Raw genomic sequence first — 25,815 nt, 5'->3', positions numbered from 1 at the left:
GTGTAGCAATCACAATGCCTCTTCTCATGAATCCCTGGAGTTGCCCTGCTTGGTGTGAGTGTGTACTCATGCTGAGTGAAGTAGAATGGGAAAATGCTTAAGCGAAACTATTGCTACAGTATGAAGTAGAGATCTGGCCCTTCCCTTCTCTTGCATCCAAGTTGTAGTTTGATTTAAGGCTGGAGATGATAAGAGAGAGCTCTTGGAATGTTCTGGAGAAGGATGAAGTCAAGGTAGGCAAGGCTGCCCCACATCCTGTAGAGATGTGCATGGAACCAGTGGGGGCTGGTTCGAAGGAGGGGGGTGCATTTACACTTCTCTGGCCACATTTCCCCTCCGGCGTGTGCATAAAAACTGGTCTGACAGGGCAGCAGCGTACCTCCAGGCCACCCTGTCTGCTCCTGGGACCAGAAGTGACCAGAAGTAGCGCCCGTGGGCGCTACTTCCGGTTACTTCCAGTCCGAGGAGCAGATGGGCGGCAGGGAGATATGCTGCCACCCTGCTGGACCGGTTTTTCCACGAACGCAGGTGGGGGAATATGGCGGGGGGTGGGCAGTAAGTGCACACTCCCCTGCCCTTAAAGTCCCCCCCCCCGGCCTTTGAAGCCTTTGAACTGCCCCGTTTGTTCACATCCCTAACATCCTGCTGGCAACTTAGCACTTCATCTTCTACTTGGTTAAACCTGAGGAGATAATTCCTTGGTGTTTTCTAAGCATGACCAGCCAAGCACTTCTTAGGTTTGGGGGTTTGCATTATAAAATATCATGTAGCCTAAACTCCTGGACTTCTTATTGTGTCAGAATATTTCTAGATATTCAGTCATACTCTGACTGTTTTGCTGTGTTAATCCTTGTGTTTTGTTTCCCAGCTTCAGGTATGATTTAATACTATGAAGTTCTACTAACTATTGCATTTTCAATTTTTAGAGAAGCAATGAGAAATTATTTAAAAGAGCGTGGTGATCAAACAGTCCTAATCCTTCATGCAAAAGTTGCACAGAAATCCTATGGAAATGAAAAGAGGTAAGGGATGTTGCTGGTGTATTGAAAGGAATTGTGTCCTCTGGCGTTCTGCAGTAGTAGGACAAATGGCATGTGAAGCAGCACTCGGGATTTTGCTGCTTTGGAAGTACAGGCAACTATAATATTATCTCTTTTTCTGATTTCTGAAATATTGTTTAACAGACTACATAAAAAATTACTTAAAGTAGCAATTTTTTAAAGGTTCCCTATAATTATAAATTGCAAGTGTGGTTCCAGCTATCTAAAAATTCTGATTAAAATAAAAGTTTAGATGGTTCCAACTGTAAAACTTGCAATGCTTTGTGTGGAGCTCCATCTAGTGTCCACATATAAAATCTCTCCCTCCCCCATATTCATTCAGTATGCCTCAGGTAGCTGTTTCTGGTGTCTACTTCGTTTCTTTTTAAATTATGAGCCCTTTTGAGATAGGGAACCATCTTGTTTTTTTCTATGTAATCTGCTTTGAGAATTTCTTTGAAAAGTAAAATATAAATATTCATAATATAATCCAGCTGATAAGAATCTCTGAGTCCTGCTGTCCTTTAATAGGGAGGGGTACACACATGCTTGATTTCTCTTGTTGAGCTCTGTAGGTCTTAGTATTGGCTGAATCATGCCGCAAACCTAATAGTAATATGTAGCATTACAGACAACTTTGTAGTCTGTTGCAGGCTGGGACTGTACAGGTGAAACTCGGAAAATTAGAATATTGTGCAAAAGTCCATTAATTTCAGTAATACAAATTAAAAGGTGAAACTGATATATGAGACAGACGCATTACATGCAAAGCGAGATAAGTCAAGCCTTAATTTGTTCTAATTGTGATGATCATGGCGTACAGCTCATGAAAACCCCAAATCCACAATCTCAGAAAATTAGAATATTACATGGAACCAAGAAGACAGGGATTGAAGAATAGAACAATATCGGACCTCTGAAAAGTATAAGCATGCATATGTATTCAGTACTTGGTTTGGGCCCCTTTTGCAGCAATTGCTGCCTCAATGCGGCGTGGCATGGATGCTATCAGCCTGTGGCACTGATGAGGTATTATGGAAGACCAGGATGCTTCATTAGCGGCCTTCAGCAATTCTGCATTGTTTGGTCTCATGTCTCTCATCCTTCTCTTGGCAATGCCCCATAGATTCTCTATGGGGTCAGGTCAGGCGAGTTTGCTGGCCAATCAAGCACAGTACACTGTATACTTTTCAGAGGTCCGATATTGTTCTATTCTTCAATCCTTGTCGTCTTGGTCCCATGTAATATTCTAATTTTCTGGGATTGTGGATTTGGGGTTTTCATGAGCTGTACGCCATGATCATCACAATTAGAACAAATTAAGGCTTGACTTATCTCGCTTTGCATGTAATGCGTCTATCTCATATATCAGTTTCACCTTTTAATTTGCATTACTGAAATTAATGGACTTTTGCACGATATTCTAATTTTCCGAGTTTTACCTGTATGTGTTCTACAGTTCCATATAAGAAGTTGAAAAGTTGGTTGTGGGGAAAAGGGTGGAGTCTGGCATCATGAGAATCTCAGATTTCATTTCAAAAATAATCTGTTCTAGCAGTTGAAATGTCTGGTTAAAAACTTAGAAGCCATGGGTGGTGATTTAGAACTTCACTTAACTCTCTGCCCTTCCCTGTGACTAAACAGAAGCAGAGTTAAATATTTGCAGATCTCTTTACTTTGAACATTCATTTGGGTGCAAAATTTTAAAAAAATAATTTAATTTTGCAGAGAATACAGAACCTAGTACACATTATTAAAAAAAATTAAAAGTGAAGCTAAAAATCTGATCTTCATCTTCAGGTTTTTTTGCCCCCCTCCATGTGTCTATCTTATGGGTAGTGGGTGGAAGAAGAAAAAAGAACAGATGGAACGGGACGGTTGCTCTGAACAAGAGTCCCAACCATGCGCCTTTATTGGGATAGGAAATAGTGACCAAGAAATGCAGCAATTAAACCTAGAAGGAAAGGTATGTTGTCTATGAACACATTTTTCTATATGTTTTATATATTTAAATAATGATTAAAATATATAATAGTAAAATAATAATTGAATGGGACATACCAGTTTGCGAGGATGACACATCGAGTATGAATCTCTAAATCACAATCTCACCACCTCTGTTCCTTTTTAGTAAAATGGCAGGTATTGAAGTTGCTCTAAAAAACTCAAATGTTGAAGAATGGTGTCTGGCTGTGTCAGCTGCTTGGAAGTACTTGTTGATTGGATTGCCTGGAACCCCCATAGATACAAATTTGTTTGGTACCCTTACAGCAAATTCGTTGGTACCCTTACAGCTCATTGAAAAAGTGTTTTATGCCTCCTGAAAAGTGATTAAATGAAAAGCAATTGTCCCATGTATACCTGCATGCCTTTGCTATATCATCGAGTAAAGGAAAACAAATGTGAAAAGAGATAAAGCATTGCTTATTCTACAAAGATAATCTAAAGTGGCCTGGACACATTTGATGGTACCCCTAGAAAAGATAATAAATAATTGGATTAGAGTGATTTTTCAAATTAGCTGTTTTCTTTAATTAGTATCACACATGTCTCCAATTGTGCAATCAGTCATTCAGCCTATTTAAATGCAAAAAAGCAGTCACTCTGCTGTTTGGTATCATTGTGTGTCCCACAATGAACATGGACCATTGCAAAGCAAATGAGAAAGCAAAGGAGAGAGTTGTCTGAGGAGATCAGAAAGAAAATTATAGACAAGCATGTTAAAGGCAAAGGCTATTAGACCATCTCCAAGCAGTCTGATGTTCCTGTGATGACAGTTGCAAATATTATTAAGAAGTTCAAGGTCCATGGGACTGTAGCCAACCTCCCTGCATGCAGCCACAGAGGAAAATCGACCCCAGAATGGGAAGAAGGATAGTGAGAATGGTAGACAAAAAGCCAAGGACAACTTCCAAAGAGAAACAAGCTGAACTCCAAGGTCAAGGTCCCTCAGTGTCTGATCGCACCATCCGTCGCTTTTTGAGAGACAGTTGGCTCAATGGAAGAAGACCCAGGAGGACTCCACTGTTGAAAGAAAAACATAAAAAAGCCAAACTGAATTTGCTAAAATGCATATTGACAAGCCACAATGCTTCAGGGAGAATGTCCTTTGGACAGATGAGACAAAACTGGAGCTTTTTTGGCAAGTCACATCAGCTCTATGTCCACAGACGAAAAAAATGAAGCTTTCAAAGAAAAGCTATACCTGCTGTGAAACACGGAGGAGGCTTGGTTATGTTTTGGGGCTGCTTTGCTGCGTCTGGCATGGGGTGCCTTGAATCTGTGCAGGGAACAATGAACTCTTAAGACTATCAAGACATTCTAGAGTGAAATGTACTGCCCAGTATCAGAAAGCTCTGTCTCAGTCACAGGTCATGGATCCTCCAACAGGATAATGACCCAAAACACACAGCTAAAAGCACCCAAGAATGGCTAAGAACAAAACATTGGACTATTCTGAAGTGGCCTTCTATGAGTCCTGATGTGAATCCTATTGAACATCTTTGGAAAGAATTGAAACATGCAGTCTGGAGAAGGGACCCTTCAAATCTGACAAGGCTGGAGCAGTTTGCTCAAGAAGAGTGGGCCAAACTACCTGTTGACAGGTGTAGAAGTCTCATTGAGAGCTACAGGAATCGCTTGTTTGCAGTGATTGCCTCCAAAGTTTGTGCAACAAAATATTAGATTAAGGATCCCATCATTTTTGTCCATGCCATTTCCATTTGTGGTGTTAATTGAAATATTCTGTTGTATCAAAACTCTAAAGCAAAGTCTGATTTTTGTTAAATGTGGTATAAACAACGATGGGTGCCAAATACTTTTGTCAGTCTCAAGTTATTTCTGAGGCAATTGTGGGTTCTTCTTTTTTCGTGGAGGGATGCCAACATGTTTGTCCACGGGTGTACCTCTAAAATGTTTTTGTGTGTTTTCAGATTAGCTTGATAATTATAAAGTTTCCAGTTGCAGATAATCATCTTTTGAATGCTTTTAGAAGTATTACTGCCAAAAATATAGCCAAATATGCTGTGGTCCATAAGAGTAAAGGGTTACCTTTTATCAGCAGGGAAATTGATTACAAGAACTCTATGAAGCTGCTTAAAGGGTTAGAGTAATACAATCCCTAAAGTGTTTAAATAGCTAAGCACACGTTTTAAAGCTATATGCATTGATTTCATAAAAATCCAGTGATAAATGAATAGCAACTAGGGATGCTGAGTTTTCCCAAACATTTACTATACCACTTAAGAGCTTCACTGAAAGTTTTTTGTGGTGTCCTAAGGTTTGGTGGTTCTCAGAGGAGCATTTAATTGTTTGACTACCTACAGAAAATGAAGTGGTAGAACAAGGGGTTGCAATTGTAGACAGCTGCCTGCTTCTTGGGGCTTGTCTACTCATTACACTGTAGGGAGGAAAACACTTAAATTGATATGAGTCTCAAGCTGTCATTCACCCCTCCTCACCATGGGGCAAAGTAATAAATGACCACTTAGTTAAATGTGGTGTCTCCATGACTACCCAGTTAATGCTCTGCTGTCTTTTTGGAGAATAGACGAAGTGAACACAGAAATACCTCTTTTAAATAAATAAGTTCAGTCTGGTTTACTTATGATTTTCTCCCCATGGTGAAAAGGGGGTACATGCACACTTTAAACTTGTACTAGGTTGGCAGATCTCTTCGGAATGTAATGACTGAATAGGCCCTTTGATTCGTAATTTCTTCTGTGGTGCAGGACAATCTTACTTTTAAAAAGTTTCTTCCAACATGACTACCAAGCAAGGCACCTTAATTAGAATGATCTCTAAAAACACAAAGAGAAACAATTCAGAGTTCTAATTTCCCCCCAATTTTTTCAATTTTATTGCAACATACAGAAAAAGAACAAAATACAGTATCATAATATTTCTTTAAGCAAGTACTAAAAAGAAAACATTCTAAATATATATTAACAGTTATAAGAAGATTCAGCAGCAATGATCAACACTTGGTTGCATAAAGCTGGATACATAAAGTTTCACAAATCAAATCTGGACAATGGGAACAAATGATGTCCTTGTCGGATATTAAAATTTATAAAGGGATCCCATGTTGACATAAACGACTCAGTTGAGACTTGATTCATATAAGATGAAACTTTGGAAACTGACGCATAATCCCATAATTTCAAGAGTTTGAATTTTTAAAAGCTTTTATTAAAATCTTTCTCATGCATTCTTATTGCTGAAATCTTCAGGGCTGATGCAGGATTGCTTGTGTTGAACTTGAGTTTTCATTAGGGACAACAAACTGTCTGTTCTTGTTCACAGAACTATTGCACAGCTAAAACCTTGTACATATCTGATTCTGACAAGCGAAAGCACTTCATGTTATCAGTAAAAATGTTCTATGGCAATAGCGACGATATTGGTGTGTTCCTCAGTAAACGGATCAAAGTAATCTCCAAACCTTCTAAAAAGAAACAGTCACTGAAAAACGCAGACTGTAAGTATTATGCAAACCATGTCGGCATACAGCATAATTTTGAGTTTTGTATTTTGATGGCTGAATGGCAGTCAACTTTGACCCCCCCCTCCCCGGAGAATAGCTGTTAGATGTGGTGTCTTGGTAATCTGTTAATATAGACACATGCAAGAGAACTTCAAAGTTTTTTTTGTGTTTTTCCCCCTAAAGGAGAAACTCCCAAGTTTCAAAACCAGCTTGCCATCAGACTGGGGACTGCATCATTCATTTATGTTTTTTAAAAAAGATTTTTTATTATTACAAACATATCTGTCAAGATGGGTTTAGTAGAGCTGTTGCTACATGCACGCATGTGTATACAGTGCTGGACTAGGACCGGGGAGACCTTAGTTCAAATTCCCATTCAGCCATAAAGCTAGCTGGGTGACTCTGGGCCAGTCACTTCTCTCTCAGCCTAACCTACTTCACAGGGTTGTTGTGAAAGAGAAACTCAAGTATGTAGTACACCGCTCTGGGCTCCTTGGAGGAAGAGCGGGATATAAATGTAAACAAAATAATAATACACATACACACAGAACTTTTAATGTAAACTTTGCTGGTACATGATCTGGTCTAAAAACTGCTATAATTAAGTCTCTGATTTACAGTATGCATTGCATCGGGAACAAAAGTGGCACTATTTAACAGACTTCGGTCGCAAACAGTCAGCACCAGATATTTGCATGTAGAAGGAGGAAACTTCCATGCCAGCTCACAACAATGGGGAGCATTTTACATTCATCTCTGTAAGTCAAGTTTAAGCAATTGAAATTTGTTCTTGTTTGTCTTTGCTGTGTGCACATGTATGTATGAAGTAGTAAATTATTGCTTTTGGAATATAATTTGATAGGCTTTATTTATGACCTATTGGAACCTTTCTTTTCTGTGTAGTGGATGATGATGAATCAGAAGGAGAAGAATTTACAGTTCGAGATGGCTACATTCATTATGGACAGACTGTCAAACTCGTTTGTTCAGTTACTGGCATGGCACTCCCAAGATTGGTATATTTAACTTAGTCCAACCACTATCTCTTAAATCGTTTTCTGATTTTGTTTAGACGCTCCCTTGTTGAAGAATAGAGAATATGACTTTTTACTTAACTCATTGTCAAAAGCTGCCACTAATTTATGCATATTGCTGCTGTTAGATTATATAACTCTTCTGTATTTTGACTCTGATAATTCTGCATAAGAGAATAGCCGCATTCGCACGTACCACGAATCAATGGTTAAAGGGGGCAGAGGTTGGAATTTGTGTATGTCCGAATGCATGAAACCATGGTTTTGTGGCAAAAGCAACCTGCAGCCTCGCCAAACTCCCAATTTGAACTTTTGGTTTGTAGTGAGTTTCATTGCCCCAGCTTGAGGTTTTGCAATGACAGCATTGTGTCCGAATGTGGATGCCACCATAACTGTGGTTTTGTGCTGTTTCTGGAAGCATAATCATAGAGAGGGTTGCCCAGACCTGCCCAGGTTGGTGCCTGCTCCATGCCTGCGGCACTTCTCACTGGCTGCTCCCCTGGCTCCAGTCTAATAAAAGCAGTTGCCAAGCAACAGGGACACCACCACATCCCATCCCAAGCTTGTAAATGGGGAAGTCACATGGGAGCATGCCCTCCTCCCACTGTCTCTTATTTCTCTCCCCCCCCCCCCACTGGAAATTGAGAGAGAAGGGGATGGGATGGAGATATGGGCACTGGGTACTTTGCTATCAGATCATGAAGTGATAAATATGTATGTTCACAAGCACATGCAGTCTCAGTGGCAACATGAATAGGATCACTGTTCTAGTGACAACCCCATAAGATCTAGTGCATAAAATTCTAGTGCTATTCAGTGGTAACCCCATAAGATTGATGGGAGAATAACATACTACAGGGTGGGGATACCCAGGGTCGGGTTTAAAAGGCAGCCCCACCCAGGAATTCTTGAATGGCTCAGGTCTATTTTTTGTACAATGATGTTGGGGAAGGGGGCCCCAGCCCTTTCCCCTTTGGTGAATACATGTGGTCCTTAGGCTTACTCATGAGGAGAGCAGTGCACCAGGAGCAGCATTTGCTCCAGTGAAAGGAGTGATTCCACATGTGTGATGACAATGGATGCCATTCCTGAGTGGAAGGCCATGGGGCCCTTCACAACTCATGAGAAGAACTGTCCAGGGGAATAAGGTGGAATCACTAATAATGTGTGATGATAGCCCTTTTCCCATGGACTGCTCTCTCACACAAGTGTTAGGTCATGGAGACACGCATATGGACCGGATGACAGATACTGCCCAGCCTGGTTGCTTCACACAAGCAAGCTGCGGGGATGCGTACCCTGGCAACACCTCTCCCTGTCTTGGTGACTGCTGCAAAGAAGCAGTGAAAGCAGGCCCTCTGCCAGCCCGTCCACCCATTTGAACATGCCCATCTTTATTTTTGCCCGAAACAGTGACCCCACTCTACTGGGATCATAGATAACTGGGGATCCTCTCCTGTGATTCTCTGCAATGGCAGATGTACATATGCTGCAATGCTTCTCCGAAACTGGGAAATTGGAATGAGAATAAAGATCTGTCTCCGGTCCCAGTGTTTCCCCAGGCTGCCCACCCGGCAACAGCCAGACACATTCTTCTTGGGGTGCGGCAAAGGCTTCCCTGGAGTGGAGGGGGTCGCTGTGCAAAAGTTCACTAACCAGAGAGAACGGGGGACCCACACAAGCGGGACCTCCTCTTTTTTTTTTTTTTTTTTTGGATGGCTCAACTCACGAGCAAGCAGTCTGATGTAATACTGAAGATTTTTGAGCCTACGTTCCTCCCCAGTAGGCTGGCTCTCTCATGAGAGGGCTAATCCCTGGGTGGCAAGCCAACATGGGGGCAGGAGTGTGGTTTGGTCACCATGGACTGCTTTGGTGGGGTGAGCCATCTGAAGAGCATCCTTGGTCACAGTGGGCCAGACCCCAGGATCCTTTGCTGTTCCTCCATATGCATATCCTCTCATTGGAAGTCATCATGTTCCCTTCTTGGAGTAATAGAAAAATAGTGTCCCTCAGCATTCCCCCACTGCCCAAAATTGTGCTTGTGTGAAACTGTTTTGTTGCGGGGCTCTTACAAGGGGTGGTGGTACAATCTCTTTCAGATGAAGGGCTTGCATGGCATTTAAAGGGATTTTAATGCCCTTTTCTGCCATGGGTGGTCCATTCCAAAAATGGAGGTTGCCAGGCTGCAGTTGGACAAATGCCTGTGATGCGATTCATGGTTTGAAAAATGAACTGCAAGTTTGGCAACATCCGGTTTCACATTACATGTGAATGCAGCCAATGAGTTGAGCTAGGCAGCTCCCAGTTCAAGTCTCGTGTCTGTCATGAACCCATTAGACAGTCTTTCACCTTCAGCCCTTCACCCATCCATAGTACAGAAACAATAGTGCTGGCTTATTTTCAGGATGGTTGTAAAAATGACTGAGGTACTGTAGACGAAGTGCTTCGAATACTTAACAGAGGGATATACATGCTAAGCTTGATTATGACAAACTGTGAATGCTTTTGTCAGAGCGGCAGAACTTTGGCCCTCCTGTAGATGTTGAGTTACACTTCCCATCATCCCTGACTGTAGACCACTGTGGCTAGGAATGATGGAAGGTGTTGTCCAACAACAGCTGGAGGACCAAAGCTTTGTAGCCCTGCTTCATGTCAACCCAGGGCTGCAGAACTGTGGCCCTCTAGCAGTGTGTTATTTGGGTAGTCAGGGAGACACCATATTTTACTAAGTGGTAATTTATTACTTTTCCCTGTGGTGAGAGGGAGGGGAGCTTGAGATTCATAATCACATTTAAACTTCTCCTCCCTACAGTGTAATGAACGGATAAGCCCCAAGAGTCAGGCAACTGTCTACGGTTGCAACCCCGTTTCACACCTTCATTTTCTGTAGATAGACACTTAAATACTCCCTTGAGAACAACCAAGTTTTCCAGCTCTGATGTGAACACAAATATTGTGATGGACTCTAACAGTATATCTGGTGATATGTGCTGAATGGCCTCCCACAGTTCCAGACAAGCATCATTCAGTCTCTGTGTTGACATTAAATACATTATTGCACTGTGCGCAGAAAACTGCTATGTGAGTTGAAAAAGTTCAGTGCAAAAAATCAATTACATTTGAATGCTGTGTGTGTGCATGTCTCAATCTACAGATAATTCGGAAAGTGGACAAACAGACAGCGTTATTAGATGCAGATGATCCGGTATCACAGCTCCATAAATGTGCGTTCTACCTTAAAGATACTGAACGAATGTACTTGTGCCTTTCCCAAGAGAGAATTATCCAGTTTCAAGTGAGTTATTTGACAAGCCAGTCATGCTATAAAAGTAATCTACCAGGGAATAATGTGTCTAAACTTTGCTCTTCCTGGCTGGGAGTTGCTGAAATTGCTCCTCTTGGCCAGAGCAGCATTTCCAGAGAAAGCATGGCAGCAGGCTATGCAGTTTCTGGATCCTAGGCATGGCGGGGGTTTGCCAGTGTGGGGGAGGTCGCTTCTGTAGATTGGCTCTTTAGCTGGAGAGCCTGGGCTCATTTCAGGTGGCTGTGAACTATCTTAGAGTGGCAGAGTTTCTGGACATGGCAGCCTGTAGGCTCTGAAGGCATCGGGTGACACAGGGCTGCCTTGCAGTAGAAGTTGCTCTCACCATTGGGGATCTTGGGGGTAAGAGATTGAGACAGGGCTGAGGAAAGCCTGCCAGGCAGTAAACTACGGTATTGTGACTCTGTACTGGGCTTAACATTCTAAGGCTGGAGCACTGCACTGCACTGGACTTGGGTGAGAGTGCAGCCCCATGCAGTGCTTAGCATACCAGCAGTGATGGTTGTGAAAGGCTGTTGAAGGCACTGCAAACCCAAGTGCCTTATTGAGGGCCCTAGCTTGCTAATCTTGCAGATGAGCTCAAACAAGCATATGTGTAGCAAGTGGTGCAGTGCATGCAAGGGAACATGAATCCTGCCCCCCTCCCCCCTGCCAGAAAGGCTTCTGACACTGATATGTAGAATTCTACAGTTCTAAAGGAATATCTGTATATATCTCCCACATTGAAACAAAGTTGTGTATTTTTGGCAATGGACGGGCCGCATTCTGTTAAATTTCTGATAACATTTTCTTGAAAAGGCCACTCCATGCCCTAAAGAACCAAATAAAGAAATGATTAATGATGGAGCTTCATGGACAATCATTAGCACAGATAAGGCAGAATATACATTTTACGAGGGAATGGGACCGGTCCACGCTCCGGTAACACCTGTGCCTGTTGTGGAAAGTCTTCAAGTAAGTGATTGTTTTTGTTTTCATAATGTTTTATATAGTTTTGAATTACTGCTGCTTTGTAAATAGAAGCAAGTAATACATTCTTGCTGCTTTAGCTGTTTATGACTCCAATGTACCATACCTATCAATAGTTATACAGAGGAATGGAATGAGAGATAATTTACTTCTGCAATTGCAAAACTTAGCTTCTGGGGGGAAATCTCATCAAAAAGCTCAATTCAAATGTAACATTGCAACCTGGTTTATTCTGAACCAGCTGTTTTCTGAACCCCAGTAATGGTAGAAACCTACTGGTGAATCAGGTTCACAGAGCAGAGTTCTGATACTACAAGTCTTATGTAAAAATAGGATGGAAACTTAGAGACAACTGCTTGGAATGTTAGGAACCTATGAAGCTGCCTTCTACTGAGCCAGACTACTGGTCCATTTAGCTCAGTATTGTCCACGCAGACTGGCAACGGCTTCTCCAAGGAGGCAGGCAGGAGTTTCTCTCAGCCCTATCTGGAGATGCCAGGGAGGGAACTTTGAACCTTCTCCATGCAAGCATGCAGATGTTATTCTCAGAGTGGCCCCATCTCCAAAGGGGAATATTTTAGTGTTCGCATGTAGTCACCCATTCAAGTGCAAACCAAGGTGGACTGGTTTGTCCTTAGCAAAGAGGACAATTCATGCTTGCTACCATAAGACCAACTCTTCTCCTTGTTGTCCAGTGTATCCCCTATAATAAAAAGGTAAAGCGTGATCCCGTGTCGCCCGTGTCTTTCTCGGCTGTTCTGGCCATGCGCGGAGCGCATGCCCAGAACAGCCAAGAAAGATACGGCTGCCCAGACACGGGCGGCCATGTTGATCAGCGGCAGGGGGGCCGGGAGGACAGAAGCAGCAGCGGGGGAACCGGGAGGGCTGGGTCGGCAGTGGGGAACCAGGAGGGCTAAGGCGGCAGCGGGAGAACCGGGAGAGCAGAGGCGGCAGCGGGGAACAACAACAACAAAAAAACGGCGGGGAGAAAAGAAAAGAGTGGGGGGGGTACCTTTTAAGAGTGGCGGGAGGGTTTACTTACCCCTCCCGCCACTCTCTCGCTTGCCGCCGTAATTATGTGATTAATTGGGGCGGCAGGACACCAGCCGCCCCCCCTGCCCCCCCCACCTGATTAGGGGCCAAATCGGCCCAAACTACTGCCGCCCGCCCTCCCAGCTGCCAGAGTCTTAACCTTTTAGCCGATCAGGGACCCATAATGGAAAAAGGAGAGAGGAGCTCGCAAACAGAGCTTCTCTCTCTGCAAAGCCTCGGCCCAAACTGGCGCTTTGGGCGCCTGGGAGTACTTCTGTTTGAATGTGACATTGAACATGGATTAAGGAAAACTAGCTGTGCCAGGTGCAGAGCATCTGTGCCTCCAGCTGGCCCACCCACTGCCGCTGCTCCCCCTGTTGGCACTGCCACGTTCCCCCCCCCACTTCTCCCCCCCCACCCCCGTGCTTTCTGGCCAGCCTGCTTCCTCTCCCCCCCACCCCACCTGTTTCTCCCACCACCACCACCTTGTGGTTTCTAACTGGCCTGCCGCCACCTCCTGCCCACTCCTGGTAGCGGCCGCTTCCCACCGGCCAGGTGTTTCTGAAACCACCTCCTGCTCCCGCCGGCCGGGCCAACCTGCTGCCTCCAGCTGACTGGCTGCCACTACCATTGTCTCCCCATCCCCATCGCTGTCCCCCAGGCAGCTGCTCGCAAAGTCTCGCGAGAGCTGCCATGCATGGGATTAGCAACGGGTACGTTTAAGAGAATTATTTTATACACACACACACACACACACACACGCTTAACCTGTGCAGAGTATCTGCACACTAGTACTTGCTTGCTCCCCTCACCCCCTGCCACAACCCCCCTCACCTCAGAGATCTCTCTACCCTCACCTGAGCTGCACTCCTGCTGCTGCTCCTTCTCCATCCTGTTGCTTCCATCCCCCTCACCCCTCTTGGTCACTCCTCCGTCCCTTTACTCCATTCCCCTCATCCCTCTTGGTTGCGCCTGCAGCATTGCTGGCACCTATTGGCCAAGTTGCAGCCTCCTATCCCCAGAGACCTCCGCACCCTCATCCAAGCCCCACTCCTGCTCCTCCCCACAGGAGTAGCAGCAGCAGCAATTGACTGGAGTCTTCCTCGCTGCTGCCACTACCATGGTGGCTTGTTCCTCACAGGCCCAGGCTCATGCCTTGCCTGCCTGCCTCCCTCCGCCAGTGGCCCAAACAGCAGCAATAGTTGACTCAGTAGCCCCAAACAGCAGCAGTGGTTGACTGGGCCCTTCCTTGCTGCTGCTGCCACCACCATGGCCACTCATTCCCCTCAGGCCAATGACAGGCTTGGGCCTCTCTTCCCCTTCCTTCTTTTTCTCTCTTTCTCTCTCCTCCATTCACTCTTCCGTCTCCGTCCCTTCCTGAGTTAACATCTTGTTCATCCTGTTTCCTCATCTAATTCACACAGTGGCAGCCTCTTTCTGCCCCCCCTCCCCCTCAGTAAACAGATCTTGTTCTTCTTGTTTCCTCCTCTAATTCACACAAAGGCAGCCTCATTCGCCTGAAGGGGCTCTTTCCTCCCTCACGACCCCTCTCTTAACAGACCCCTGCCCTCTATCCTTTTATATATATATTACATATATATAAAACTATATTGTAGAGGGAAGGAGAAATATATATATATATATATATATATATATATATATATATATATATATATATATATATATTCATTCATTCATTCATTCATTCATTCTCCAAGACGGGCCATGCATGGGGACGTGGTAGAAAGGAGGCGATTGGCTGACAGAGTTCGCAAGCAGAAGCACCTGATTGGGCAGTGGGGATTCCATATGCAGATACGGAGGAGGCGCCTGTGATGGTTAAGGTCAGTTGGAATGCAACTCTTACTGGTTGGAAGATGTTCTGTCAGCAGCCTGAGGGGAATGAATAGCCATGGCAGCACTGGCAGCAAGGAAGGGCCAGCCAGAAAGCCGGGTATTCCGGTTGCGGAGGCGGGGCGGGGGGATGGCTGGGCCCAAATAGAGATGCAGATGCTCTGCGCCCGGGCCAACTAGTATATATATTTTTTCTATATTCCATCTTCCGACCAGTAACAGTTGCATTCCAACTGACCTTAACTATCACAGGCTCCTTCTCCTTATCTGCATATGGAATTCCCACTGCCCAATCAGGTGCTTTTGCTCACAAACTTGTGCGAGAGCTGCCACACACGGGCTTAGCCATGGTTATGCCTTAGAGCAGGGTTTCTTAACCTTGGGCCCCCTGATATTGTTGGACTACAACTCCCAGAATCCCCAGACATGGCCTTTGTGGCTGGGGATTCTGGGAGTTGTAGGCCAACATCATCTGGGGGCCCAAGATTAAGAAACCCTGCCTTAGGGAATTAAATATATAGATAGATAAGTCAAGTTTCAGTGTTATGTCAACAACAGGCAATTGTGAGGTCCATATATAGGGCTGTTTCTGATATCACGTGGAACCTCAGTTAACTTAGAGCCTTTCTCCACATGACCTCCCTGAGTCTCAGGAACATGCACCCCTCACTTACATCCCCTCATGAGCATCTACTTCCTATCTAGGTCAAAATAAGCAGAGATTGCTTGTGTCATCTGAATCCTCCAATCTCAGTTTATTCTAACCCACCTGTTTTAAATAACCTAAGATCTGTATTCAAGGTTTGAAGTGAGTTACAAATCTCAGGTTATTTGAAGCAGGTAGGTTAGAATTAACTGAGCTTGTTGAGTTTGTATGACACAACCAATCCTGGCTTATTTTAATCTAGTACACACAGAGGGGTGAGATGGAGAACGCATTCTCGAGCTCAGTGATATTGCATGGCACTTATTTTAACCACTGCTCAGCATGATGTCTGAACCCGCCCATAGTGTGTTGTTGTGAATGGGCTACCCTGCACCATGCACATGGCAGGTTGCAAAGATGGAGCTTGTTCAATGGTGGGAAGCTCAACTTGGGAGCTAAAAAGATATGTCTGATACAGTGACAGACTGTTTTCCCCACCATTTTTTCCCCTGTCTGTGATATTTGGGTGGTGGCGGCCAAATAAAAATAATTGCTTTCTAAAATGTACTAGTTGTGCTTTGTCTTCACTTAACTACTTCAGGCTGAGTGCTTCCTCAAAAGAGAGTCACTGACGATTCTGCCTCTTCTATTTTGCCCCCCCCCAAAGAGTTCAGGGGAGTAGGGGTGTGCACGGAACCGCCACACTGCGGTCCGGCACTGGGGTGTGGGGTACCTTTAAGAGCGGTGGGAGGGTTTACTTACTCCTCCCGCCGCTTTCCTGCTCTTTCGCCGTAAAGATACGAGTAATTGGGGCGGCAGGATACCTCCCTGCCGCCCCTTCCCCGATGTTGCTCTGGAAAAAAAAAACTCCCAGTAGTCCTTTGCTTCTCTGACGTGCACTCTTAAAGGTACCCCCCACCCCCGAACTGAACCACCCAGGTCCGGTCCGGACCGGTCCTGAGGCCTTTTCAATGGCCTCCAGACCGGTTCGGGCCCATCCCTACAGGGGAGCATATATGGTTCCTCCCCCTCCCCTTCTTTATCCTTGCAACAAGTGTGTAAGCTACCCAGTGAACTTTATGATTGAGCCTGGGTTTCCTTGGACTAGTTTCAGCAGCAAACCCACTGCAGACATACAGGCAGACCTTGGCATTAGCAGACCCAACACCCACGGTTTCATGTATCTGCGGTCAGGTAATTGGCATCCGACCTCAGCATATGTGATAAAAATTGGCCCCAGAAAGTGTTAATTTTTGGGTATCCACAAGTCAGGGGTGGGTGGAAATGACCTCCAAGGTCACTTCCACCTGCCTTTTTGTGACCCCTGACAGCAATATTTGGCCGATTTTCAACTCTTGGGGGGCACTGCAGGATGGCACTTCACCATGCTTTTTTTGGTGGGTTTTGGACGTTTCCCCACCCCACCTGCTGTTAGGAACCTGACCCCTGCAATTCCATAGCCCCAGTTACCCAGTATTTGTGGTTTTGGTATCCGCTGCATTTGCTGGGAATAGAATCCCTACGAATACTGAGGTTTTCTACTCTTGGGAGGCACTGCAGGATTGCTGGGGATCTGCGAAGCATGGTAGGGCACTTTACCATGCGTTTTGGGTGGTCTTTGGTTGTTCCCCCACCCAACCCCGCTTAGGAACCTAACCCCTGCCATTCCATAGCCCCAGTTACTCTGTATTTGTGGTTTCGGTATCCACGGCACTAGCCGGGAATGGAATCCCCACGAATACTCTTTGTTGCATGAGTTTGTATGTTGCAAAGAGCTTGGTCATGTTTTTATTCATATATATATATACCGCAGTTTGCCCCTGCTAACTGGGCAAAGAGGCACTTTTACCATGGTGATTCTCTTTATTTAGCAGGGGGAGAGTAACTGGCCTTAACCACCTCCAGCACAGTACAGTACCTCCAGTGACTGTTGCTGGGGTCTATCTTGTGTTTCTTTTTAGAATGTGAGCCCTCTGAGGACAGGGAGCCATCTTATTTATTTATTATTTCTCTGTGTAAACCGCCCTGAGCCATTTTTGGAAGGGCGGTATAGAAATCATATTATTATTATTATTATTATTATTATTATTATATTTATATATTTATTAAAATCAGGATGTGTGAAGTGGCTGTTATGCTTAAATAGAGTAAGCTATTTAATGTGTTTTGTAATGTATTTTAATCAGGACAGTGAATTAAACACAGCTATAGAGGTAAAGTAACAAAAATCCTTTATTCCTTTAAAAGGTTGCTTGAAGACTTGCAAATATAAAAGGATGTCCTATACCTATTATGCAAGGATGAAATTCTCCCTTCTTAACAAACTCATTTATGAGATTATTGCTCCATAGATGTGGATTAGTTCAATAAGAAACCATTTTGAGGCATCTTTCAGATGTTTTCTTGTACTTTACTGGACTGCAATTTTGTGTATGTTCTCTCTTTCAAGTAATAACACTCCCATGAAATTCAGTTGGGTTTTATATCTCCTTTTCTTTTTTCACTAGTTGAATGGTGGCGGGGATGTAGCAATGCTGGAATTAACTGGGCAGAACTTCACTCCAAATTTGCGCGTCTGGTTTGGGGATGTGGAAGCTGAAACGATGTACAGGTATCATACAGTTCTTAAGACGACTTTAATGTGGCAGTTTTGGAATATGCTGTGTGTGTTGATTTTTCTGGACTCTGTGAAGACTATAGCTGTCAGCCACCATAACATTTTGCTGATCAATCATCTCTTTTGTAATCCTTATAGTTGTAATTTGAATAACTTGCATAATACCAAATCTTCCATGAAGGTGCCATTTTTTTTGCAACACCATGGCAGGCCATCTTTAAAATGCATTTTTTCTTTCTTTAGTACAGTAATGCACATGGATGGGTATGTGGCTTTAGTGCCTTCATCACTAGCAAAACCAGAATATGCTAGTAGGGGATGCAGGAAATTGTGAATAAGAGAGTGAGAGCGTGTGCAAATTTGGTCATTAGCATAACTTTATAATGGTCACAGAAGTCAGCATTTTTTGGTACAGAAGTTGGATTGCCTGAGTCCAGAATTTTAACTTTCCCCCCCATGAAGTCTACACAGCTTGCATCGTTTTTTGTTGGCAGTAAAAGTACTTGGCCACTAATGCCTCCTTTTGCTTCTCACCAGATGTGCAGAGAGCATGCTGTGTGTTGTTCCTGATATTTCTGCGTTCCGGGAAGGCTGGAGGTGGGTTCGCCAGCCAGTCCAGGTTCCAGTAACGTTGGTCCGCAATGACGGTATAATCTACTCTACCAGCCTTACGTTTACATACACACCAGAGCCTGGGCCCCGGCCCCACTGCAGTGCTGCTGGAGCAATCCTCAGAGCCAATTCAAGCCTCTTGGCATCCAGTGAAACAAATGCTAACAGTGAGGGGAGTTACACAAACGTCAGCACAAACCCAACCAATGTCACATCAGCAGCAGCAACGGTAGTTTCCTAACCACTGCTCTTTGTATGGAACTGCTTACAAACTGACTCTCAAGTGCTTCAAATAACAAAACTGAAGAACTTTTGTGGTTTCATGGGAAAAACACATCTTCACTACTCTTTGAACCTTTATCACCTACAAGTGCTGATCTCAATAGAAGCCACAATAAAAAAAGAATTGAAATGGGGTGGGGGGGACCCCTTTATTCAAAATCTATTTTTAGCTGTCTCCTTAAAATGGACACTGAATAAAACAAACAAAAATGTGGCTGGGATACAAGTTGAACTAGAAAACATGGACATAGCATAGTTTTTATGGACCAAGGAACGCTTTAGTATAAAAGGTACATTTTCACCATACCTTTTTGTATCACAACATATAGTACGCTTTTGTTACCAAATAGTTTATATATTATTATTTTTTCCTCTGAGCATTTGCTCTGAAGTATATTCAGGTTCCAAGCCTGACCATGCTTGTATAATCTAATCTAATTACCATACTCTTCCAGTTTTTTTAAATATATATATATATAAAAATATATATATTTTTGGTCTGTGGCTGGAACTGTTGCATTTTTTTTAAACTGAAGTCTTGTGACTTTTTATGAACTGAAATTTTTGTTTTTGTTTTCAGCAAGTAGAACCTTGTAAAGGCCAGCATATTTTTTTTTAAAGATTATATGAAGTTTGTGCAAAAGCTTTAAAAATGCCTCTGCCTTGCCTGCAGTACATGCAATGTATGTTAACTAGAGCTCCTTATTTGGTCATTGTGGATAGTTCTTTCTATATGTTCCTTTAAAAATGTATTTATAGTGTTGATTCATGAGTTTAACATTACAAATGTGGCCCCTTGTGCAGTTATTCTAACTGCTTACGTTATTTGGTATATGTTGGTGTTTTTAAAGGGTTCCTCCCTTCATTTTGCTGTCAATACATGCATCAGAAAATATGTTCAGGATTTCTTCAGGTTGGCTTTTGTATTTTATTTTATTTTTTTTGCTAATCTTGTACATAATTTGCTATTATGTGTAAGTTAAATGTGGTGGGGTTTTTTAAGTGGACTGTTCCCAATAACTTCACTTGGCAGCATATTTTCTGTCTCATCGGCACATGATGACATTTTTTCCAAAACAGCCACAAGCAGGATTGATAGGAGCATCCCTACATTAAGAATTGGGAGCTCCACAAACTACTATGACTTTCCTCAGGCATTAGGCCAATTGCTGAACTAATCTTTGTATGATACTTTTTCTTTGAGTGTGAAGTGATTGTACAGTTAAATGATAGTACTTAGAAAAGGGTGGTCGCAAAAGCTCTGATGTGGATGACTTTTCTCCCTCTATCTCTTCCCTGCCAACAACCTAGTGCAGTGTTCAGATCTTCTCCCAATTGCACATTAACCGAGGGCCGAATTTTACACCACTGCTGTTCTCTCCTCTGCAAAGTAACATTTGATACATTATAGAAAGTTCCATAGGGTTTTTGTGAATGGTTCTAATATGGACTGGCCAGGATCTAAAGACTGGGCATGCACACAGAGTATTTCTGTGCATGCATGGGGAGGCAGTTGAGGTTTTTTCCCCTCTCTCTTCCAGCTGCAGTGTCTCATGTTACTGAATGGTAGTGAGGAGGGTTTCCAGCCTTCAGGAGAAACTGTAAAGGAGTACACAAGTTGTTGTCTGAAGGAGGGTGTGAAAAGCCCCACTGTATGTGTTGCCTTTTGGATTCTGGTCAGTAGTTTTCTCTGCCATTATATGTCTGTGAAGTCTGGTAGTCAGGTTTATTGGCTGGTGAGATGGTAGAGAAGACAAATGCAGATTGGACCAAGTCACAAGATTGTCCCTCCAAGTGGGTGTTGCCATGGGGTTGATTGCCAAACCCCACTAGCAGAAAAGGAAAAAGTCATTATATTAATTTACGCCTTGAGTTGCACTAGATGGATATAAGTGGAATTTTTATTTGGAACTTACTCTGTCTTATTCTCTCCCCCCCCCCCGCGCCATGTGTGTGTGTGGGCGATTTGATTTTTAGAATTATAAATCTCCAATGCATTTGCAAGCATAGAACTATCAATAAATTAAACAGGATACAGTCTCAATATGCAATCCTCCTCCCTCTTCTGCAAAGGAGAAACACTGCATTCTGTGTGAACCTTCACTGCCCTATAAACAAGAGGCAGGAGTTCAGTGACTAGTGTAAACCCATGTCTTCTTGCAGGGAAGCATTTGACTTCATAAGCGACATCAGTGGGTTCCATTAGCCTCCTCAGTCTTCAGGTGTCATCAGCAGCACTGTTGTGGAGATTGCTTGTCTTTACTAGGTGTTTCCCCCCATCAGAAAATTTTATGGTTAAAGATGACTCTAAACCTATAGTTAAATCAATACCACTGTCTTAAAATGTATTCCACCGTAGGCCTTCCTATGTGCTGTGCTGTGTGTCTCCCCCCCCCCCCATAATGTTATTGCAAACCGCTGGTTCTTAATATTAGCCAACTACTGCCTCTCCTCATCTCTCTTCAGTGACCAAGGGCAGGATTCATTGTGGCCTTATCTCTGGTTTAAGCTGTTTACTGGCATTTACTTGCAAGCCTGTATACTTGTCTGTCTTTAACTTTCTCCCTATTATTCTGTGGCAGAAATTGCCTCACCACGTATGTTTAAAGATTTATGGCGTATTACGCAGTACTGATTAACTTGTGGACTACAGGCCTTTTGTTGACTACCTTTGGGATTAAAAGGCAACAATGTTTGGGGTTTTCAGTAATATCAGAACAAATCATCACATACACAGTTGATTTAAAACAATCATTACAAGTCTGTTAATTTTCATAGAATATTTTAGCAAACTTTTCAGGTCCCTGCAGGCGTACTTCACAACGCCTGTATTGGCACTTCTGCATATAGCTGCATTTAACTCATCTTTGTTTTCTTGCCCAATGGCACATATTCAGTATTTGCATCTTTTAAGGAATCTAGCCAATAACATTTATCTACTTTTGCCTTTCTCTACACTACAGGATAGTGAACAAGAGGTTGGGAGAGGAGAATAAATTCAGTTTTCAGCAATATCTTTAAGATTAGTATGCTTGGCTTTTGTAGCTTGGTGACGGGGGCAGGGCGGAGGGGAACTAGTAGTTCTGTTGTCTTCACTAGGAAAATTAATACATTGGAAATAGTCTTCCGGAGTCTTCTCACTCTGAGAGGTGTTTAGTTGGAATAATATTACTTTCCTAATCGTTTTCACTATCTGCTACATTTTCATTCATAGGGAGTACTTCCCATAACAGAAGCCCAACGTGCTAAATCTGCCTGCTAATGTTGCATTCCTTCACACAGTAACTTGTGCTTTACTTCTAAAGAAAGTTAAGCTGTAGTTCTCATATTGCTTGCTTCTGGAATATACCTACTGACCTCAGTGAGGTTACTTAGAATAATCAGTCAGAGAATTGCAGTTTACTTTCCTTCAGCATCAGGGCTAGCAGATGGTAAGAATGTTCCAATGTAGCCTTTAAAACTTGTTTAGGGTTCTGTTCTCCAATCTCCAGAATAAGGATTTTCCTAGACTCTGTACCACCTAAGGCTGTAGCTGGGAGGGATCCTTTTCATAAGGGGGCATCAAGCATACAAAGCCTCCCACCTGCAGAGTTAACAGTCCAGGAAAAGCTTTTACCTCTTTGTTCTGCTGATTTCTGTAACTTGGTTCTTATCTTGCTGGGGCGAGAAGGGAGGATATGTCACATTTTGAGTTGGTTCAGAATGTGTGTTTCAACTGCTCTCCTAATAATCTGAGGTAGCAAGTAGTATGCTCTGATTGGGGACAGTAGTTCAAAATTCTGAACTGATACTGCATATTAAGCCACTTCTAAACTTTCCAGTTCATAATATCTTCTGAAGTTGAGTCTCAAGGGATCATATAGGTTGTCTGGAAATCACCCAATACATCTCGGTAAATAGAATGTACTTCTGACACCAGTGCAATCCCGTTTCAGACCAAATAGTTTCTTAGTGGCTTCCATTCTGGAACAAAGTGCTTACTTCAGTTATTCATCATGCCATTTACTATCTCTTTCTTTAAAAAGCAGCTGTGTTTATGATGAATACAGAGTGTCCCTAACTTCCTGTGCTAGATGTTTTAACTTTTTTCAAACACTGTAAATGTGGGATTGAGTGGCAGCTTTGTTTTAGAAACGGTGATCTCTCTAACCCTTTCAGGACTGAAGCTTTTCTCCCTTGTTGCAACTACAGTGCCAAGTAACTGCCCTAGCATTGTGAATACTTTTCTACGTGCGGTTTATACTTGGCTTTAGATCATACTAATCTGTATTGTACTGAGCCTCTGGCAGGTAAGTCTCACCACACACAGTGTATCAGTCCGGGAGAAGAGAGAGTTGGTTACAGGCTGATCCTTTGCATGCGTACTTAGCAGCAAGTCCCATTGAGTTAAACGAGGTTTTCTTCCACTGTGCCTAGGAATGTGAACCTTGGTTGCCTCATGCAATCTTTCAGGAGAAAGAGAGAGTGGTACCTCCCCTTTCCAGCTCTCAAGAGGTTGCAACTACCTTTTTTGTAAAGAAGCCTCTTTCTCTGGCAGTTTCTTTGTAATGGCTGAGAACCAGATTGACTGGGAGGGGGCATCATGGTAACTTCTCCCTCAGAGTGCAAGACTGTGAACGTAAGCAATTTAGCTGGCAAACATAATGGGTGTGAAGTCAATGGGACTTTCTTCTAAATAAACTTGCCTAATAGACGTGTTGATGTGGTGGGAAATTAATTAAACATTGGCAACAGGCCTCTAGTTATAGTTAGGTTTTTTTGTGAGCGAGTATATATGTACTTTCAGTCCTCAAAGGGTTATGTTTTTCAAACCGTGCGCCTGTAAAGTTTCATAGCAATAAAATAGACTGAGCAAGTCATTACCATAACTTTGTAGGAAAATGAATCTGCTCAGCTCCATATTTCTTTTTAAAAAAATCTTCAATATGAGCAGTTTCCAGGAATAAATAAAGGTGAAATGTAAACCACATTGACTGTGTTGTCACGTGTACTGTCTGTAACTAGTGCATTCAATATTTGATTTTAAAACATTCACTGAAGTTTGTCAAGATTAAATTAAATGTCCTGTTACTCTTCATGTGACTAATTCATCCAAAAATCTGTGTGGTGCTGAGTTATGATCACAAATGTTGACATTTTGATGCACTTCTGCATATGAAGAGTCAGTTGAATTTTTTCCATCAGGGGACAGTAAGGTCATCTGTGCAACCAGAAGAGCAGAACAAGCCCATGCAAGAAATCAACAGTAACTGTGAGGATGGGCATGCTGGACTCCACATGAACTGGATACAGAATCTTCTACTGCAACTTGTAAAAATCACAAAAAAGTTAGACGATACTGTTTTTTATTCCAATATTGTAAATATGAACTAGTTCACTTTTTGATATTATTTATTAAATAAGGAAAAATGAACCGTTTAATTTTGTTTAACTTGGAAGCTTATTAGTTAGCATTAGGTAGTTGAAGCATAGCAAACTTGGTTTAAGTTCTGGTTTAGGTTAATCATTGTTTTCTAACTCTCCAGTTGTGAACTTAGAAAAGAAAGTGATAACCAGTTCTTGACTCTCGTTGTGATACACTTCATGCAGTTTAATGTCAACACTTCCTCTAATGCAACTAGTCCACAGTGACCACAATGCCTATTTAACCTGACGAGAAAACTAACTTTTAAAACAAGTTGATTGGAATTCAGATGACCACGTCTCTGTATGCACTGAAGCTGCCCTTCTGCAGTTCCAGTATTGTCCCCAAATCTGCGCTTTTCTGTGGCAGTAAGTGTTGCAGCTTTGGGAAGTGGGAAATGAAAACTGATGCACTCCCAAAATTGCTTGGACATATGCATGGAGATCTGCAAGTACTGGCCCTTTGTATTTGTGTACACTAAAATCATATCCAGCAGAGCTAGTATCAGTCAAATCTGCCTTCCAGTACAGAATGAATTTCAGCCCTCCCGTTTTCTTACATGTGCTTGCATAGTGCGAGTAAATGCACTTTATTAGCTCTATGATATAGGTCAGGTCTCTATTTTTTCTTCTCCTCTCCCAATAATATAATTTGACTTGTATTGAAATTAGTGTTGATGCAGTACTCCAGGAATGGACCGATGTGTGTAAACCTCCGTTTCAATATAAACCCTATTCATCTGTTATCAGTATGGGTACAATATATACAGCCATGCCCCCAGTGCTGACTGAGTCCATGGCCACCCACCCCATTGTCACCACATACAGTCTGCAGAGGCAAGCCCTGAACCTAAGGTGATTTTATTGCTGCATAATGGAACCCTGAATGTATAACTTCCCAGAACACAGGCAACAAACTCTCCCCAGGTTAGTGCCTGCCTCTCAACATAAGGGCTAAACCTGGGGATAATGGGGCATGGCTATGCAGCGTGTTGGAAACGGCCGTTACACTCCTGTTTGTCTCAACTTGGGTACACTGCCTATTTTAGTAACTAAATATGGCAGAGGTTCCTTCAGTCCTTGAATTTTCACTATTTTTGAAATATGCAGTTTTCTGGTTGAAAACTGGCCATATTTAGTTTATAATTTGGAATATTAAGAGTAGACATTCAAATTAATCCAGCTTTTAGTTAAATTAATTTTGGGACTTTCTTTTATCCTAGAGATATTTGTGCATGGTGTGAGGTCAAATCCCTCTTTCTAGATTTGGACTAGAGAAGGGACCCTTCCATAACACCCCCAAAGAACCACCTGATCATTGAACCACTAATTTTTCAGCAGTTACCCTGTGTGCAAGTTCAAGACAAGGTATTTTAAATATGAAGAAAAACACTTTCCTGCCTTTTGGTTTTAGTCCCTGCTTAGGTTAGGTTTATCCTTGCTTTAAATTCTTGTTCTTACTAGTTCTCATCATATACAAACGTTATTTTTAGTCTCCCAAAACTCACTTTTTGGGAGG

At 42.9% G+C, this 25,815-nt stretch overlaps 1 protein-coding gene across 5 annotated transcripts in view; it reads left to right on the top strand.

Moving 5' to 3' along the window:
* The window catches only part of RBPJ (recombination signal binding protein for immunoglobulin kappa J region), a 147,420-nt gene extending 123,114 nt beyond the window's left edge, over window positions 1-24,306 (top strand). For 4 of the 5 annotated variants that reach the window (XM_053255639.1, XM_053255640.1, XM_053255636.1 and 1 more), the window contains 9 exons: window positions 927-1,022; window positions 2,841-3,006; window positions 6,345-6,519; window positions 7,146-7,283; window positions 7,429-7,541; window positions 10,714-10,854; window positions 11,680-11,835; window positions 17,890-17,993; window positions 18,537-24,306. In XM_053255639.1, coding sequence (XP_053111614.1) covers window positions 934-1,022; window positions 2,841-3,006; window positions 6,345-6,519; window positions 7,146-7,283; window positions 7,429-7,541; window positions 10,714-10,854; window positions 11,680-11,835; window positions 17,890-17,993; window positions 18,537-18,852 — 1,398 coding nt within the window. In that variant the 5' untranslated portion in view covers window positions 927-933 and the 3' untranslated portion in view covers window positions 18,853-24,306. The remainder of the gene's footprint in view (window positions 1-926; window positions 1,023-2,840; window positions 3,007-6,344; window positions 6,520-7,145; window positions 7,284-7,428; window positions 7,542-10,713; window positions 10,855-11,679; window positions 11,836-17,889; window positions 17,994-18,536) is intronic. The other variant, XM_053255638.1, reaches the window with a different exon arrangement.
* The last annotated feature ends 1,509 nt before the right edge of the window (window positions 24,307-25,815 follow it).

Source organism: Hemicordylus capensis, chromosome 5, assembly GCF_027244095.1.
Source record: "Hemicordylus capensis ecotype Gifberg chromosome 5, rHemCap1.1.pri, whole genome shotgun sequence".
Taxonomy (NCBI): domain Eukaryota; kingdom Metazoa; phylum Chordata; class Lepidosauria; order Squamata; family Cordylidae; genus Hemicordylus; species Hemicordylus capensis.
This window is presented reverse-complemented; position numbering and strand designations above follow the sequence as displayed.